The sequence below is a fragment of the Thermobia domestica genome, chromosome 8 (genome assembly GCF_964235325.1).
Source record: "Thermobia domestica chromosome 8, izTheDome1.hap1.1, whole genome shotgun sequence".
In the NCBI taxonomy this organism is placed as follows: domain Eukaryota; kingdom Metazoa; phylum Arthropoda; class Insecta; order Zygentoma; family Lepismatidae; genus Thermobia; species Thermobia domestica.
The window spans coordinates 104,878,672-104,898,816 of NC_137461.1; the positions used below are offsets into that span (position 1 = coordinate 104,878,672).

Here is a 20,145-nt window from a genome sequence, read left to right on the forward strand (position 1 = left end):
TTTATTTACAGCAATTAGAGGTTTAATTTTGCAGTTGTGCTTTAAAAGTTTTCCAGAAAGAACTGTCCAATAAATAGCGTTGTACAGTATATTTACAATGTTAGGCCCAAAAAGGTCCGACAAATATGATTGTATATTTAAAATTTTATGGCCCGAGCCCGTGCGGATCTCTACTTCCATGCTCCAAAATAGATAGGTATTTCCAGCAGCTGCAGAATCTTAAATTTTGAAACCAACAGGAAAATTCCAAAATATTAGTTTTTGATATAAGGTGTATATAAATGTGTAATTGTATATATGGACTAGCCTTTGGCTAGCTGGGGGCTTCACTCCCAGATCCGCCTGTTTGCTCGGCCTACCGCCTCGCATCTCATATGTATCAGCCTTTGTATCAACAGTGAATTTCGTGTATATGCTCTTTATATTTCAACATTTTGCCCAGCAGGGGGCTTCGCTCCTACACCATCACATTTGCTCGGCTTACGGCCTCGCACCTCTTGAAACTCACAATTCTACCGAATTTCAAGTTTCGATTCCTATTTCAACTATCTAAAAGGTAAGCTTTTGTATCTCAAGAAAACGCCCGTTTAAATAACATGGGAATTTCTTCATCTCCTCTTTAGACCACTAAAACTTAAAAATATTCACTTTTGGAAAATTTTCCTGTCAGTTAGTCTCGAAAAGCTACCATCATGTCAAAGTTAATCATTGTAGCCCTGCAGGAAGTGCCCAATAATTTGAGGGTGTAAAAGGTGTCTCATATAAATAACATGGGAAAGAATTTTCAATTCTTCATAACTACTCTAAAGTTGGAAATTTTTATTTTTACTGATTTTCTTAGGTAATGCTAAAGAAAACGTACAAACATACCGAATTTGGAGTTCTTGTTATAATTCCAAGTACCTAAAACGTGAGATTATAGGTCAAAAAAACGGCCCATTTAAATAACATGGGGAAAATATTAATCTTCTCTTTAGACCACCTAAAAATTGAAAAATATTCATTTTTGGTAATTTTCCGGTGGGTTAGTCTCGGAAACTACAATCATGCCAAATTTCAACTTTCCACGTGAACCGGAAGTATCCCTTAGCAAATCTTGTTGACACGATAGTGTTCGCAATTTTGATCGTAGCAAGGTGATACATGCAATGTGCGTTTGCTTGATACAGTACTCGGTTTCATTTTATTGTCAGCTACATCTACCACCTTGATTCAAAATGGCCTCTGTTTGAAGATATAAAAGCCCGTAACTTCTTTAATATTGACAGTGAAAGAAAAGTGAAAAATGTTTCTTATTCCTCGTAAGATTATCTACAACTTTTGTACGAGTCATTTTTCGATACACCATTTTGTTTCCAAATGGCAATCGGTTTAATATTTAAAACATACATAACTTCCTTATTTTTGATTCTAAAGAAAAATTTAAAAAAACGTTTTTACAGTAGAAATGATATAATTTTATTAAACCAATATGAACTGTTTCGAGTATATAGATTTCAGTGGGATCAACTACTGGAGCGAAAACTAAGGAAATGACCAAAAAGTGATATATCATGTTTTGCTATCCTCGTGTAGATTTATTAATTCTTGAGGTTGTAATTCGTTTGTTTATATAAATGTACACATATTTTGCCGTCTTCGTATATATACATAATTTATTTTTAACTTTTTCTTCATAGGAGGATATTACATAATCGATACCAAAGAATACAACTTATGTCTGGTGCTTCTGAATACCAACTTGTACTACACAGAGAACAGCCAAACTGCTCGAAGTCCAAACGATGATCCTGGTGGACAATTTGCTTGGTTAGAACACCACCTTCGCAAATTTCAGCGTCATAAGAGAAAGGTAGGTTTCGTATTTGCCCTGTCTATAAGTTAACTCCCAATTTGATTTACCATGCAACTCAGTGCTAGATATCACATGGAAGACTCAGTCTTTCGGTTTGTTATGAAATGCTTCCCCGAGTAAGTATACCTAAATGGACGTAAGCGTGTATAGAAAATCATTGTTTCAGCCCAAAGAAGGCTTCTATCTCCTACAATTCATTCGTGACAGAAGTTGTAGTTTACAGTATGGAGTGAGGTTTCTTCCAGGATGTCAGTTATCAAATAACTTATGCAGTTTGTCACGATTGGTTGTCTGTATTGCAGTAACACAACTAGGATTGTTTTCAAGGAGACGGAGTCAGTGAGGGACCATCCGTGGTTAACACACTTTGCAAGAAATATTAACAATAAACTTGATACTAACATGTCCCCTGATTTTGTTTATGAACCTTGTACAGTGTGTTTTTTTTCTTTTCTTTTTCACAGAAGGTACGATTTCGATTCCTAGGGAAATACATGTGAAAATGTTCCACCTTAAACTGTACATTCATCCTATCTCCATATATCTAAGATTTTGAAACGGGATTTAAACGAATAAAAAAGAAAAATATTTTAAAACTTAAAGTCTGAACGTAGAACTAATTAAAATTATAATTTAAAAAACAATAGTGTACGAAGTACTACCTGTTCTATGTCCAATTTTATTGTGAAATATTGAAAATATATGTTCGGTTATCGGTGAGATTTTATATAAATAGCCAACAAGTTATGTTTGTTTCTAGTTGTGAATTGACTTAAAAACTGCATACACTTGGAACTGTATAGTATTTGAAGAATTCTTTTCCGACGATGAAGTCAAACTCTCGTGCTAATATGAAGTGCCTCACAAATGTAAAAATACCCGTACTGAAGTAGCAATAGCATTAATGTTGTTGCTCACAAGTCATTTTAGAATATCGTTACTAAACACGTAACTTTTAAAAAAGGGTTGCTGTATTTTGGTAGAAAATACTGTATTTGTTCATACAATAGTTTGAAACTTTTCTGTGTAAACGTTAAGCCATCAGGAAACACAATACTCGTAAAATATATTTATTACATGAAACGCGAAAGGATTGTGTATATACAACATTTCACTTTACTTAACTCCAAAACTCTTAAACTGTCAAGTCAAGTCGAATATTTCGTCTTCTTTTCGAAAGAATTAGTAATAGGCTGTTTTGTCCACTGTTTTCCATAATGGATATTTTTAAAATTTTATTTTGTAGAAGTCGACCGAAGCCTTACTGTTAGTCCTATCATTTATAGATGAGCGGAGGTAGTCTTTACTGAGAATTGCCTGTAATGCTAGTTTTAGCACACAAATCTGAACAGCATAGTCTACTAGAACATATTAGGGAGTCACAATAGCTTAAAAGTGGAGTACTATATTGAAAACCACCATTACCTAGTTTTTAGCCAACAAACAAAAATGTAGCATTTTTCTGTTAATAATATATATGTATATATCGATCACATCTACTAACATTTGTCACCATTGTAATCAGATAGACACTCTCGAAGACAGGTTCTATAGATGTCCTATCATTCCAGATATTTGAAAGAGTTTTAGCATCATCCTTAGTAGAAAACCATGTATTTCAGCGAATGTTTATAGTGTAAACAATGTCATTATATTTCTCGGTTTTTATTACATTCCTCTTCCAAATATATTACTAATGCTGTAACCTGGCCTACTGTACAAACTATAATGTTTATTCTTTTAACAAGACTCTGAAATCTATGAAATGTGTTAAACATATCGAAGAGGTTCTCTCCTGTATGTGAACGGAAGTATTTCACCAATTACTGTAATTTTCAGCAATACATCTCACATCTTACACGAAGCTTTAAAAGAAAAAGAAAGGAAATGAAAGGAAGAAAATAAGGGAAAAGAAGGTGAACAAATGAAGTGAAATCTTTTTTGACTACTGAATTTCAGTTTCAATGAGGCTGTAAAATGTGTCTTTTTTTTTTTTTTTGTAAACTTTCTTGTATTTATTTGTCAATAAAGTTTTTTTTAATGGCTCAATGGTTGAGCACTCGCTTCTTGTACTAAGGGCACTGGTTCGATCCCAGGTCTATACGAATTTGGATAAAATCGTGTCGGTAGATTTTCCGAGATTCTGCCGTCTCTCTTCCACATTCACATTCCTTTAATTCTTTCGTATTCATTGGCTCTCTTTAATTATCCGTGTCCGTTAGTCTACAGAACATAACTTTGAGGTGTTAAAGATTTATTTTATTTTTTTTACAACATTTTACGACTGAAACAAAGCATAATATTCATAGTAGAATTATTCATTGATTTACTGAATGATTTGTATTTATATACTTTGTCGACAACAAGGTCTGATGTTTAAAAGTGGGATCCGAACCACTTTAGTGAATACGATACTTTCTCACCGGAAATCAAACCAGACCTACGTATACCAGAATCACACACATTAGCCACTAGACCAGTGATATAGCCCTACAATTTTACCATATCAACCATCCGTTATTTGGTAACACTACTGCCATAAACATTAATGTCGCGTGTGATCCTTCATCCGTTATCATGCCTGCCATTTCCATTTTCCTTCCTCCATGGTGCTTTAAACCATTCTTGCATTCAGTGTTGTCCATCAGTGACGTAGTAACGTTGTATTTTTGTTTCCTATTGGTCTCTTCACCAGTGTAAAATCCAAGTGGTTGGTCCAATTGAAAGAAACTCCAATACAGAAAACTGCGCTCTTCCTTTCCTTTACATATACTCTTTTACAACGATGCATTATTTTGAGACAAACAAAACAGAACTTCGATTGCGAATAAAGAAGAGGTGTTTTAACACACACACAGAAAAAAACGCGATTTTTTGTGAGAAAGTAAACCAACAAACTTGTAAGAAAAAACCTACTGTTTATTAAGTCATAATTGCATCATAATTGTGTACTGTAAATAAATATCGTACAAAAGCATTTTCGTGTCGATTTGTGTAATTTTTCTGCCATTTTGTTGATTATCTGTAGTTGAGGTGCCATTCAATTCCTCAAATAATCGCAACTTGACTGTATTTAGATCAAAAATCCATACTTTCCCGTAATGGTTACTCTCTTATCCTTTTTCCGTACCTTCAATAGCTACAGAGATAACCTATGTACTTAGACTTATGGGACACACTATATGTAAGAACGCACATCAGGACTCACACTATCATTCATACATAGCTTCATTGTGCAATAAACAGTAAAATCAAACAACGAATAGAGTAATCTTTCTATCGACCTTTGTTCTTTCACCTGAATCACAGTAACTATAGAAATTATTATCAGAACACCAATTCAGTTCATTTTGTCATATTACCTATAAAAGATAATCTAATACCATGAATATTGACAGTAATATTTACATTTCCAACTGTATTGTTCATATTGGTTAATATTCCTTGAATACATATATACACAGCAAAAACAAACAAGCACGTTTTAATAATTAAAAAAAACAGGGAGAGAGAGAGGTATGTAATATTAAATTTTCCGTTAAAGAGGAAAACCAAAATACACCATATTGCCCCAAATAATAATAAAAGAGAAAACATATTATTTGTTCAACTGAATACAAATCGAATCAAGCGGTTGTAGGTAGGGTTGTCCCTGACTGTTGCTCAGCATTCATATGTGGTTAATATTATCTGGACGAATACGACAAAAATATATTTTTAAAAAACTATTTTTCTGAATGAACAGATATGTAATCGATACGCAAATACTGGAATTGTGTGTAAGCGGTGATTTAGTTCCATATACGGGCACCATCTTTTAGGTCATATATCCAATATATATATATATATATATATATACTTGTATATGAGTATATGTGGGGAGGTTATATTTGTATTTTTTGGTGTGTTTATTCAGGTGCTCTGAAAATCAATCATATTTCAGTATCCGATGCGTCACTCAATGTTTGCCAGGATGAATGGATAACGTCCAATCACATATGAGTACCTCTTTTGGCCTTGCTTCTCTGTTAGTAGTAATAGTATCCGAAGGTTTTTAATTTATCATCGGCTATGCCAGTATTATTCTCTTTTTATGTATGCGCTAGCGTTAGGCATACACATATTACTTAATTGTTATATATATATATATATATATATATATATATATATATATATATATATATATATATATATATATATATATATTTTAACATGGGATGGTCAATCATTCTTTTTCCAAGTGGACAACAGATAAGCTAGTGAATAGACAGACTACGGTGGGTCATATTGGGATATTTTCATACATAATCACGTGTATTGACAATTTGAATAATAACTTTCCTCATTCGTTCGTCATTTTAATCAATATTAGTAACATTATGTGAGGAAAACGAAAGCTTAGATCAAGGGTGGGGAAACCTTTTTCGTTTTAAAGGTCATATTGGCAATGCCTATTTCCCAAGAAGGTTGCATGTGATAGTTTTGAATAGGTCTATTTTTTGTACTTATTTGTTACATAGTTACGTTAGTAAATTACATGAAATTATGTAACTATTAAAACATATTAAAAGGGTAAAGTAAGAAGATTTATCATTCATTTACTTTTTGCTTTATGTTTCTCGTATATTTCATATTCTTTTATATAACTTATTTATTTATTTATTTATTTTACAAAAGGACGCACTTTATGACTCTGCAGGCCACAGATCTCTCATCACCTTTGGATTAAATGATTATTCTAACTGTATTTTAACATTCACAAATCCAACACTATATAATTGCATGAAGATAGAAGAAAGTCTATGCTTATGAATTTCAATTGATAAGTCTTTTTCATTCAGTGATAGAGCGTTCACCTCTGGCACGTGGAGGTCCGTGATTCGATCCCACCTTTCGCGAAGTGGGCTTTGTATTGGATAAAGACCATTTTTGTGAGTTTTCTCAGGGTTTTCCCGTTTCCTTTCAATTTCGTCATTCCACCATTATAATCAATTTTATCACCACCGTTTCCCTTAACCTTGGAGTATAATCGTGGGACGTTAAACTCCAAAAATAATCTCTTTCCTCAGCTTCATGATGAAGTGTTCACATAAATATTAAATAAATTATTTTATATATTTGGAAAATAATTTGTCACTTTATCACGTAATATTTGAAGAAAGAAAGCAAATAATAATATAGCCAAAGGTTATCTAATTTTACATTTATATAATTAGGCCATTCACTTTGAATGCTTCAAACTATAGATTGAAAACCACATTTAGAATATAATGATACTTCATAGGAATACTCTATAGCAAACTTTATGAGAAATATAATTATTCTTTTAAACTCACCAATGAATAAGATACTATATATAACAAACATCAATTGCTTACAATATACTCTTCCCTATCAAATTAAGTAAATATGTGGAATACACAATTTTACAGTATTATATTTTTAATTTCGAAAATAGAAGAGGAGAAAGTATGGTAATAGTGAAAATAATTCGTGAAATGAATTCGAGGTTTCAACGAATTTATACGTTTGATGGTCAATACATATCCGGGTAATTTTGTTGATAGATCACAAATAAATGTTTTATTAAGATATCTACAATATTGTATAAATAATTTTTCATCTTAAAAATTTGCAAGAAATTGTTTACACTTGGAGTGTTTTTCTGGACGATTTTCTCAAATACAACGTACTTAATTTTGTTCGATTATTCCATAAATTAATGTTCCATTAAGAAAACTACAAAATGAAATAAATCATTTTTCGTTAAAAAGCTTACAAGAGATAGTGTACTCTTGGAGGTAAGTTTTTCCCGGACAATGTTCTCACAAACGATCCAAAAAAATCTTTTCATATTTCATAAATAAATGTTCCAATAAGGAGCTTAAAATAGATAAAAATAATTTTTTCATTAAAAAATACAAGAGTTAGTTTACTCTTGTGGCCTGTTTTTCCTGGAAAATTTTCTTAGAAACTATTGTCTGTTCAGTCTAGGATGGAAGATTGTTTAGAAACAACAATTGTAGTGCGAGCCTCAACACCTTGCCTCTCACCCCTACATGGTTAATTCATGGTTGCCAGGCACGTGAATCGCCGAACCGAATGTACCTACTTCTGCACAGTCATAGAACAATTATTATTACTACATAAATTGCTCTTTTGAGATGACTGAGATATTAACGTTATGACAAATCGAGTTAGTTATTATGTAATACAATCTTACAATCAATGCACACTCAATTTTGTACAAGTGTTCTTGTTCGAAAGTGTGTGAAAACCTTGTACGCCTGGCAATATTGGAAGCACATAGTTTGTATTGTAAACAATAAACAGAGGGAGCTAAGACCGTTAGGTTCGCTGGACAGCATTATTTTCATGATAAAGCGACCGAAACATATTGTACTGATTGTAAACAGGGGCTGGGAATTTCGATGCGAGTATAGGTGGAAATATTCTCGCCACATTATTGCCTGTTGGTGAAGGTTTGCAATGTTGCAAACTGCCGAGTCTAGAATTTCATACTAATTGAACGAGCTTTGAGAAGGATTAGTATGATGCAATAATTATAAATACTAACAACCATAGAGTTAAAGTATTAGGAAATAAAGCATGCTGCTGTAAGAAGAATATAATACACATTGTTTACGTGTTCAAAGTACAGTATAAAGCGAAAAATGAAAAGAAATCTTTAAGTTTAACGTCCCACGGTTATGCCGGTTAGGCTAAAGGAGACGGTGATAATGAGAAATGAGTGAAATGGTGGAATGAAGAAAGTGGGAGGAAACGGGAGAACTCCGAGAAAACCCACGAGCACGATGTTTGTCCACCACAAAGTCCACACGGCGCGAGCTGGGATTGAACCAGGGACCCCAAGCACCGGAAGTGAACGCTCTACCACAGCCACCACAGTACAAAGCGAATTTTAACATGTAAACATTTTAAAGCTGTACGCATTTACCTGTTTGGGTGCCCTTACCAGACACTATCCAACACACACACAAAAAAAGCATTAAAATAGGTAGATCGAGCGTGGGCATGAACCCAGCTCTGGCTGGTATTCGTTATTAAGGTTTTCCTCAGTTCCACGAGGTGAATGCCTAGACGATAGCTTCTGTAAGGCAGGGGCGGATCCAGGACGGACTTCTGGGGAGCGGTGGGTTTTAATACTGCTACTTAGAGCTACTTTTAAGAGTTCCAAACTCCGGGATGGGTTTTATTTAAATATATAAAATAAGAAGATTTCCTCTCCGGGGGGGGCAATCTCCCCGATCGCCCCCTGGATCCGCCACTGCTGTAAGGCCAGAATTGGACCGAACACTGAGGCCCCAGAATTGGCGGGAAATATATTACGCCAGAATATTATGTTGCCAACATTTCCACAAATATTATGGTGGTGGGTTTCGATATCCCTTTTTCGTTTATATGTGTTTAAATTCATTATGAAGTAAAAGTAGAAGTGTTTCTTTCATTCTCTTTCTTTCTTTCTTCTCATCTTTCTCATCCTCGCACTTTTTCCCCACCTTCTTAAAATTTGAATACATTCTCCTGTAAGATCGTTTCTCTTCACGGACCAAGGCTTAAAGAGACCAACCTGATATAGTAAAGTTTTTTTTTTTCATTCTTGGGTCCTCCTCTTTCTATCTTTCCCTTACTATTTATGTCCCCCCGGAGCCTGTGGGCCCTCCCTTACGGCAAGGTCTGCGGGCCCGTTACTTACGCCCCTGGGCCCCTTCCATACATAACAAATTAATTCAGGAGACAATATTGACAAATCTCAAAACCATACGAATAAATGTTATTTCTAGGGCCCCTAATAGTAGACGTTTTTTACTGAAGTGGGACCACGACTTACTTTTGTTTTATTTACCTCTTGTGCGCTGCTTTATGTAATGTAGTGAAACTGTTTGATGCTTCATTTATAATTTCATGTTCGTATCGTATATGGATTAAGAAAATTTTGCCTCAAAATGGGCCCCTTCGAACGGCGGGGAATCTCCCTGAGGGGCAGTTGCCCTTCCACTGCCCCACACAAGTTACGGGCCCTGATTAGAGAAGAAGTAAACTGTTTCGAAATTTACGCAACTTGCAAATACCAAACCTTACTAGTGCTAAAGTTGATGAGTTAGTGCCACTGTTACCACTGCGATAAGGGAAAAGAAGGGGAAGGACTGTTAAGATTCGCTAGCCAGGTTTTGTGTCAAAACACAGCGCCAAGCTACAGTAAACGGACAATACTCGGGCAATTTTTTGTTTGTATTTCATTAAAAAATATTGCTTTAAGAAACTCACAATATGATATAAATCATTTCTCATTTAAAAAATTGACAAAGGTAAGTTTGCTCTTTTCGCTGTCTTTTCCAAATAATTTGCTCAAAAACTGTTCAGTTGACTTTTTCTTGTTTCATTAATAAAAACTTAATTTACAATAGTAATAGACATAAATTATTTTCTATAACAAACATAAATCATTTTGCATGAAAACGTCTACTAGTGGTAGTTTACTCTTGGTAGTGTTCTTTATGGACGATTTTCTCCAGAATGACTTTGATAATTTTGTTCATATTTCATAAGTAAACCTTTCTGTAACTGCCCTACAACATGGCATGAATATTTTTCGTTAAAAAAATCACAATGGGGTAGCTTGCTCTTGGAGGTGTTTTCTTCGATACAGTTTTCTGAAAGTAGCTATATTACAGTGTTGTTCATATTTCGTAAATATACGGTTCCATAATAACTACAGCTTTCTAGGATTCAATTTAAGAGGTGAGAGCGAGAAAAATTAGTGCAGTAGCTCGCACTCTTTATTCTCTTTTTTTTCTTTATGCATTATATGACTAACATTATAGTATATAAACATGCAACTTTTGTATAAATATTAAAATCGGCATATAATATGAAATTTTACAAATTAATTATTTTGTAAAGTTACAAAGTTTCCAAACTAATTACAATGTAATATTACAAATTAATTATTTATGTAATTATGTTGTATATTATTTTTAAGCCATAAACGTTATATCGTCTTTTAGCTTTCACTTCTGTTGAACATAACATATTGTGCTTTCTACGCCATCTTGTAATCAACTAACCATATCTTGTTCGTGGACGCTGAAGTCACAGTATTGCCAAGTTGAAAAAAAATCTATCATCAATTCACTTCACAAGTTATTACATGTTGATGCGACTATCCACGACAATCTGAAACCTAAAGAAACTTGATAAACACTTTAGAGTAAACTTGCTATCTTCTTGCCTTTTTCCACGTGCACCACTAGGGTTCACAATCCGCTGTTGATGGTACTAAAATACGTATATTCCCAGCACTGTTGCTGTGCTCGAATTTGAATATGAGAAATGTGTTCGATAGTTTTTCACGTTTCAGTCCTATTTTCGATATTTAACTTATTTCTGATGCTTGTTGGCTAGTGTATGCACCTTTAGTCCTGGACTCGATTCCTTGTGGGAGATTATTAAAATGATGAAGATTCAACGTATTACGATGATGAAGATTCTACTTTAAGCTGTACGTGCATGTCTCATATACTCTTGGCGTTGAAAACGGAAGCTAAACTTCAGCACACTAACAAATACAGAAATTCACCGCCTGCAAGAAGAAATGGTGAGAGGAAAACAAAAGTAATTCTTGATTAGTTGTCAAGGGACAATGAGAGATACCTATGAAACGTCGTTGTACAGACAAGGACAAAAGTTCTTTCCGTTTGTTGAAATTAGTTTCGTAAATAACTTCAGAATTGAAGGGCAATTTGAATACAGTTTTCAGTAGAGATTGTAATTTGCTGTACGTTCCAGCCCTACCACCGTTACCAAACGAAAAGAACTTTTGTTGCTGAGTGTACAAGATAGTGTGATGAAAACAAGAAGTACTGGAGTAACGTGTAAAAGAATAGGCAAACATAGATAGTTGTGGAAGTATTCAAGAGACATCCATCCAGTTTTGAGAATGTTCCACTTTGTTAAATATGATTTGTTTTCAGAATATAATGAGATGATTTGAGTTGCTCTATATATTTTCAATTCATCTTCAACAAAATCAACTTCGACAACATCTTCAACAAATTCATCATCGTCAAAATCAGCCTAGGAATTATTATTATTTTGATTAGTTAATTGTTTACTATATTTCGTAACATTTCATATTTATAGGGTAAATAGGTTGGTTAGTTGGTTTGAAGTTTTAAATCACTTTCAACACTACAGCTTTATAAAACTAGAACTGTAGCTTAATGTGGGATCCGAACAACATAAGCGGGAATCGAATCCAGTCTCCCGCGGTAACCATGTAGCCAGGAAAGAATTCTTTAAGATAAACATGAAAGTCAGAAAAAAATATGACAATAGTAGTCAATATTATAACAACATTTGCTCCCTGATCCTTAAAATGTTATTGAGCCATTAAGAATAAATTAAATAATTCACTTACTTTTTCATGCAATATGTCGTTTATTCCAAATATTTCAAATATTTAACGTGGAACAACTTAAAGCAGTATAACTTACGTCTTTATCAGAAGACTCAACAAGTAATTCGTCGTCATGGATATCAAAAACATTCCATTACCTATATTACAAAGATATTTTTATCCTCTTCTTCTTCTATCGGAGTAGCAGGCTAGTGCATATAAAAATCAAGAATCGACCAAGAAAAATTACAAGCTTATTAGAAGAAAATGATACAACGAAATGTCACATTTCGTTGTATGTGGCGCAATGAACATACGGACTTTTCTTTTATTTGGGCTACCAATTAAAAGAAAAAGAATCCTGGACCGTTAACTTTTACATGTTATTCATTCGAGTTTTTGAATGCATCTCGTATACTTGAAAATTACAATTCATATAAATATACATATATTTCATATTTAATTTTATAACAATATTATTATCATATTTATTTTAAATTGTATCATTGATTTCATTTATACGTTTCAACGACGATAATGCACATTCGAAATTTGATTTACAAATTATTTAATTTTAAGTCCATTTTCGGGTCCATTAAATGCTTGTTGCAAGTTAATAATTATTTACTTGGGCATAATGAAGAAGATTTTGAAAAAAAAATATGTATGTATGATATCCATATAGTTGTTCTTTTGTACAAGAACGGATCGATATCATTCAAGATATAGTTAGACAAAATATAGATTAAGATTGAAATAATAATCAGAACATAACATAATTATTAACTTCTTATTAAAATCATAAAAGTACGAATTGTTCCAGTCGTAGAGTCATTAAATTATCTTTATAGAATTCAAATAAGGTACGAATAACAAACGAAATCATAATGATATTTCAGGTGAAATAAAGCAAAAATTAATTGAGTGCGGTTTTCTCGGACGCCGCAACTTTAGCTTAAGTTACATGACCAACGAATTCATTCAAGTTACATTGAAAGTCATAAGCAGGAATACTGTATTGCGCGTTATTTACTTCTACAGTTCTTCGTTTTTTACTTTGAGAATTTTTGCCATCTATGACATTTTTACGAAATCCAATTCGAACGAAATTATATCTAATGCTTACATGTTTCTTAGGCGTACGTAATCGTACTATACTAGGATTAGGTTCAGTTACACGATCACTATTACTGTTACTGCTAAGGTTAGGTTCAGTTATATTACCGGCAAAATTAGGTTCAGTTCTCATTCGCTTTACTAGTGGCGAGATGTCGTGTCTGTACCTATTCTTTATACAATATTCACGGTAATCTGTCCTACCACAAGTCTTTTCATTGAATAAACAATTCAACAGATTCAACTCAATTGGCCAATCACTACAAACATTGGTGAGAACACATTTTCTTTCTGAATTTCACGAATACTGGAATCAACTTTCTTCCTGCTACATGAAACAATGTCGTGTACATATCATTAAATGATTCTATTACCATTACTTCATCTTCAGGATTAATATCATGTTGAATATATCATTAATACAAGCAGTCAATAGCGTTCACGAGACGAAAATGATCATAACTTTTCGCCCATTGATACGTACCCAAATCTTCGTTACACAAAGCATCAGTAAGACAATTAAAAACATTCGAACGAAGAGAGAGATTGGGATAATCTAAATTAACCAATACCGCAGTGTGCTTTTGCGAACCTTCAACTACGGTAATTCCATCCGTACATTTAAATCAATAATGTCATATTTCTTCATCAATGAAAATTTAGGATCTATATTCTCTGCAGTTTCTATAGAAGGTTCAGGTTGATTTAACGCATTCGTGTTGACTTGTGATAAAACTTCTTCAGGAACTGACAAATCTTCCTGTAACTCCTTACTTTGGTTATTATGTTCATATATCGCAGTTTCAATGATTTCCACCGCATCCTGTACTTCCGTGAACCTACTTAATATTTGTTCTACCTTGCGTTCACTCTGTTCGAATTTTCCGCTGATTTGCTGTTTCAAATGTTGTTGCAGCTGATCAAACTTGTTATCATTTCGCTGTTGGAGCTGATCGAACTTATTATCCAATTGATTTTGAAACATCCAATTTGTTATCATTTCGCTGTTGAAGCTGATCGAACTTACTATCCAATTTGTTGTCGATTTGTTGATTTACCAGCTCCAATTGATGTTAAAATTGATCCAATTTGTTATCGATTTGTTGTTGGAACTGGTTGAATTGCTGTTTTATAAGTTCCACTATATTTCCAGATGTATTCCTTTCAACTTCGCAATATAGTGTAATTCCCGTTGGGCTCAATGATGAAATCGTTATACTATCCTTCTAATCGAAATCACAATTCCTGTAATATAAATAACAACATTTGCTCCCTGATCCTTAAAATGTTATTGAACCATTAAGAATAAATCAAATAATTTACTTACTTTTTCATGCAATATGTCGTTTATTCCAAATATTTCAAATATTTAACGTGGAACAACTTAAATCAGTATAACTTACGTCTTTATCAGAAGAATCAACAAGTAATACGTCGTCATGGATATCAAAAACATTCCTATGTGGGACTGTGACTGTGACAGGGTAAGGATGTAATAGATTCATCAGCCATTGGAGCCGTCTTTACACTTTCTCTTAGCTTCTATAGGCTCAAGTGTTTTGTCAGTGGTGGCTCCATCAGCGTGCATGTTGGTCAATTAATCATATCAACATAATTTGTCGCTTCTAAGTTGATTTCAGGGACGATGAATTCTCGTACCGGTACGCGATCATAAGGTTGGGTTGTTTGTCTTGCTTTTAGGACCCGCCTCCAGCTAAGCTCTCGTACTTTAGCATTTTGGTCAGTCAACATTAATAGAAATAGGTTCTCAGGATGGCCGTACCACACATTTCCACGGATCACTGGATGAATTTTCCTGTATTTCGCTTCCATGTGGCGAGAAGTCGTGATAAGTTGCCACAAATGACGAGCTCCTTCTGCACACGATGGATTACGGATCACAGCAAACCAGAGTGGCGCGTAGACCATCATGATGTACTGGACGATGGTTTTAAGTTCATTAGTGCGTTCTTTTGTTTCTACGTACAAACGTAAGACTATTTTTCTGTAGTTAGAAATCTGGCTTGATGAATTTTACCAAGCTTCATGTGAGCTAACCCAACGGGGCATTCTCCTGAAGAAACCGCTTGGCAGATATTAAGCAAATATTTTTGATCCGTGCTTAATGAATCCTCAGTGATGTTGAGTTCCCAATCTACTAGAATGGGCTGAAAACTCTTCGCAGGTTGGAAGTGTTGAACCTATTGGTCCTCTAAATGTATTTGGTCCAGTAGACTTGCCGTCTATGAATTCAATCAAATATCGAAATGGGAGCTCATTCGTGTGTATCATACAGACGATTTTCTGAAGGGGTTTGTTCAGGAAGACTTCGATATGTGCCATCGCACCATTCTTCAGACCAGTGTTGGTAGCAGTACCGTGGCAACCCAAAACAACCAGATCTGACAGGGGGATATTTTGATGAACAAAGAACTTTTTGATGGCAACCCGTATGCTCTCTTCTCTTCCAGATGAAGGAGAGACGTGGCCAAGATAGTTCGATCCTGAGTCCTGCAGCAGTACATAGTGATCTTTTTTCATTATTCGGTGGTTGATGCCGTCTTTAGTCTCAAGGGTGAGAGTCTGATTCTTCCGTCGAAATATAACGCTTTTACTTTGGTCGCTTCAAGTGATGCACTCGCCTCTTCAACGATGGGGTTTCCTAAGGATTTCTTCTCTCTCCAGATCTTGCTTTTGTCGATCACCTTCTGCTTATGAACTGGGGTAACCAGTCCGATATCTACCAAAAGCGACGAAGCGATAATTGCGGCCTTGCGGTCTGATATATTACATCTATATACTGCATTGGAGAATGTCGGCAACGTAACTTTCATTTGTTTAGAAGGGCTAGTCTTCTTTCTTTTAAGCGCAGGAAGGAGCTTGCCAGTGGAATCTGACTCTTCTCCCGTTCATTTTGTAAAGGGACACTATCGTTTTGTCTTCCGGAACTATTCATTGGGCTTTGGTTGATTTTTCTGACCTCGATTTTTTCGCAATAAATGTTTGACACGTTTCTGTGTTTCCTTTCTATCAAGTCCTGCCATACCCATCTGTCGGGTTGTTCTCTGGTCAATTAAAAATGAAACCTCCAATTCAGTCATTTTCTTCTCTCTCGCACAAGTGCAAGCAACCGGGTCGATGCATTTACAAGAAGCGATATCAAACAAAGTTTTGCTGACGAACGCCTCGAATTCAGCAACTTTGGAAGCAAAGGAAACGAGTTTGTCCTTGAAATTTTGCAGCTGACGGACCTTTTTGTGATATGTATAATGTAAAATCAACGCTATAACCCGTTGCCCGCTCAAAATAGCTGCACCGCTGATTGATGCATTTTCCCAAATTTGAATTACTTTCCTTGCCACTGAATGAGCTAGCACTTTAGCAGAGGGGTCCTTCTGAGATGCTGTATCCCATTTCGTGTTCTCTCTTTCCCGCAATAATTGCTTAAGAATATCAGCGATTGTTGGAAGCTGACTAAAAGTGAATTCCGCAGGGGATCCAATGACATTATGGACAAAGTTCCTTACATTCAAACGTGACTTCTTTTTAGGTGACATCTTTACGGATACTTGATAGTTTATTTACCGAGTTCGATCCCAGCTCGCGCCGTGTGGACTTTGTGGTGGACAAACACCGTGCTCGTGGGTTTTCTCGGGGTTCTCCCGTTTCCTCCCACTTTCTTCATTCCACCATTTCATTCATTTCTCATAATCACCGTCTCCTTTAGCCTAACCGGCATAGTCGTGGGACGTAAAACTTAAAGATTTCATTTCATTTCATTTTTATTTACCGAAACCAATTTTGATAGTTAGACACTTTTGTCAACGCAAGACCTCGACAAACTTGCCGCACCATTGGAATGATGAACTGACACATTCAATGCCTGCCGATAAGCACAAGTAGGACGCAATCCTTCAAAAACGCACACAAATGCTCACGTATTTTCACTTAAACGCAATCAGCAACGTAAACAGTTTCCACATCAAACACCAATTTTTATGTCTAGAAAGCAACGCAAAATTACTCCTAATCTCATCTGCAGACACACTAACAATGAGTCACTTTTTTTCTTTTCTCTCGATGCTATTCCACTTTTAATTTTACGACAAACTCGCTTTTGGGCGACTTCATTCTATGCAGTGCAGGTATTTTATCGAAAGGAGTTTTATCTACAAAAATAATCATTTATTTTTTCGCGCTACGAACATAAGCTGGACAACCACCGGTATGTCTTATTTGATAACATTTATTCTACTATAAAGTCTTTTTTTTTTACCTTGACTGCCCAATTTCTTACCTAATTAGATGTTTATAAGACGAAAACTCGATTATTATTATTTTTTTTTACAAAACACTGAATAAAATATATTTTGGGAGCGTTTCGTCCAAATTTTAAGACGCTGGTGGCACCTGAAGGACTTGACCGATCAAGCTGAATTTTTTTTTTCACGTAAATTATGTACATTTCTGCCAAAGATAACTACTAAGGATAAAATGTTTTCGTAAGAGTAAATATGTATAATTTGTTTTTTAAAAATGTATTTTTTAACAAATTTTTGAAACTTTAGGCCGTTAGTGGCACCTAAAGAAATTAACTAATCGGCGTGCAATTTTCTATATGACATATAGAGACCATTTTGCAAAAAAAAAAAAAAAAAAAAAAAGAAAAGAAAAGAAAAAAAATCACTAATTGTAAGCTGATTTCAAAAAAAGTGGAAATTTGATGCACCCTACTGTACAAGAACAAGTGAAATCAGATATCCAGTCATCGAGCCTTAGAGCGACTCAGATACGTAGTTCAGGAATGTACGTTGTTTGTAGCCAAAGCGCATTGTTTGCAACGATCCCTCCCCCTTAATATCTATATAAAATATAAACCATTGTTTTTGATTTTTTTTAAATTATCCCACTCTCTTACCTGCTTTTCATTGAAACATCTTCTCTAAGGGATCGTGGCTTCAACCGCCGAACACATGTAAGTGCTAATTAATCACCTAAATTAGGTAGAGTATACCATGAACAGACCACTAGCAAGATCAGGTATGTAAATGATACGGTCATTATAGCTAGAACCGAAGAAGGACTACAGGGGATGATTGGCAAAATAGTTGATACTGAAAAAACTATATTAAATGGAAATTAACATCGAAAAATTGAAAGTCATGAGAATGTCCTGTGGAAACTCGCCCTTGCAGGTTAGGGAAGAACAAACAGAACTTGGAGAAGTCAATCATTTCAAGTATCTGTGAAGTATTTTGTCAAAATGCGCTTACTGCACCAAAGAGATCAGGTCAAGAATTGCCATAGCTAAAGAAGCATTCAACAAGAAAAGATCACTCTTAAGTAGCAAGCTTAATATTGGACTAAGGAAGAAGAAGAAGTTGGTCAAGTGCTATATATGGAGCATTGGGCTATATGGTTCAGAGACTTGGACATTACGAAAGTTAGAGAAGAAATTTTAGAGAGCTTCGAAATGTTGTGTTGGAGGAAAATGGAGAAGATAAAACGGACATAGAGAGTAACAATCGAAGATATTTTAAAATAGATAGAAGAGAAGAGGGCGCTTTTAGCTGCCAGTATCGTTCGTAGCAAGGCCAATTGGATTGGAAACATCTTGTGAAGAAATTGAGTTTTTCATACCGCCATAGAAGGAAAGATGGAAGGAAAGCGAGGAATCGAAAGAAGAAAAACACAACTGATTGATTATTTGAAGAATAGAAGAAAATATTGGGAGTTAAAAGAGGAAGGTGAAGACAAGGACGCCGATCCTGGGGGCTGGGGGGACTCGGGTCCCCCCAAACCTCATGTGGGCCCCATGTATTTTTATGTATATGTATTTTTTATTGTTATATTATTTTTTATGAATGCCCCCCCCCCCAAAGTTACAGAGAAATCGGCGCCGTTGGCTGAAGATCGAGAAACGTGAAAGAAACATTTCCAGGCCCAAACCTAAAAAATAAAAAAATAAATAATTAAAAAAAAACCTCATTTGTCCCAGGGCCTGCCAAAAGGCAAAATATTTAATAATATCATGAACCATTACACACATTTAAAATCAAATAATCTAAACAATAAATCATAAATATTATAAAAATCTTAAAACCTGTAGTACTTTCACAGAAACAATCAATAATTATGAAAAATACGTATTAAGTTTATCAATCCACATAAAAGCTATTATTCTCTGCCCTCTCTAGACTTCATTGACTTTCTCTTTCGATCTTTTTGCCCTTAGAAACTCATTGACTTCGTGGAGTTCACTTTCCTCTACTGAAATCTCATCGACCAAGTGTGTTATTGACTTCTTCATCAGGATATTCTGTTTCCTCGGACATTGTCGATCGCCTTCCTTGTTTGAATATCATCAAATTCCTTGTCCATGTCCTTGTTCCTTCGTATCCTTGTCCTATCCTTGACTTCATTAAAAGTTAATTGTTTCTGTTTACCACAGATGCTATATGAAACGCGCAGCTGAAGTTTGAGTCCGAATCACTGCAATGCGTTTAATGCCCTCCACCGGAATTAAACTCGAACCTCGTGAACTAAAGGCGTGATCTTAGCTACTAGACCAGCGAAAAGCACAGTACTTAACGAGTAGTAGAATTAAATATAAATTCACTTTAATAAATTTCCTGATAAATCAATTGCTTATTTGCACTATATTAAAAATCACTGCTGACTATTGTCCACAACATATTCTTTCAAAATCTTCAAACCAAGAGAATATTCCAAGTACAGAAATACTGGCAACACT

General features: G+C 34.8%; 1 protein-coding gene across 2 annotated transcripts in view; it reads left to right on the forward strand.

Annotated features, from left to right (window-relative positions):
* Positions 1-20,145, forward strand: part of LOC145693108 (acid sphingomyelinase-like phosphodiesterase 3b) — a 670,115-nt gene that overhangs the window by 431,894 nt on the left and 218,076 nt on the right. For both annotated transcript variants that reach the window (XM_081768814.1, XM_081768813.1), the window contains exon 4: positions 1,680-1,852. In XM_081768814.1, coding sequence (XP_081624940.1) covers positions 1,680-1,852 — 173 coding nt within the window. The remainder of the gene's footprint in view (positions 1-1,679; positions 1,853-20,145) is intronic.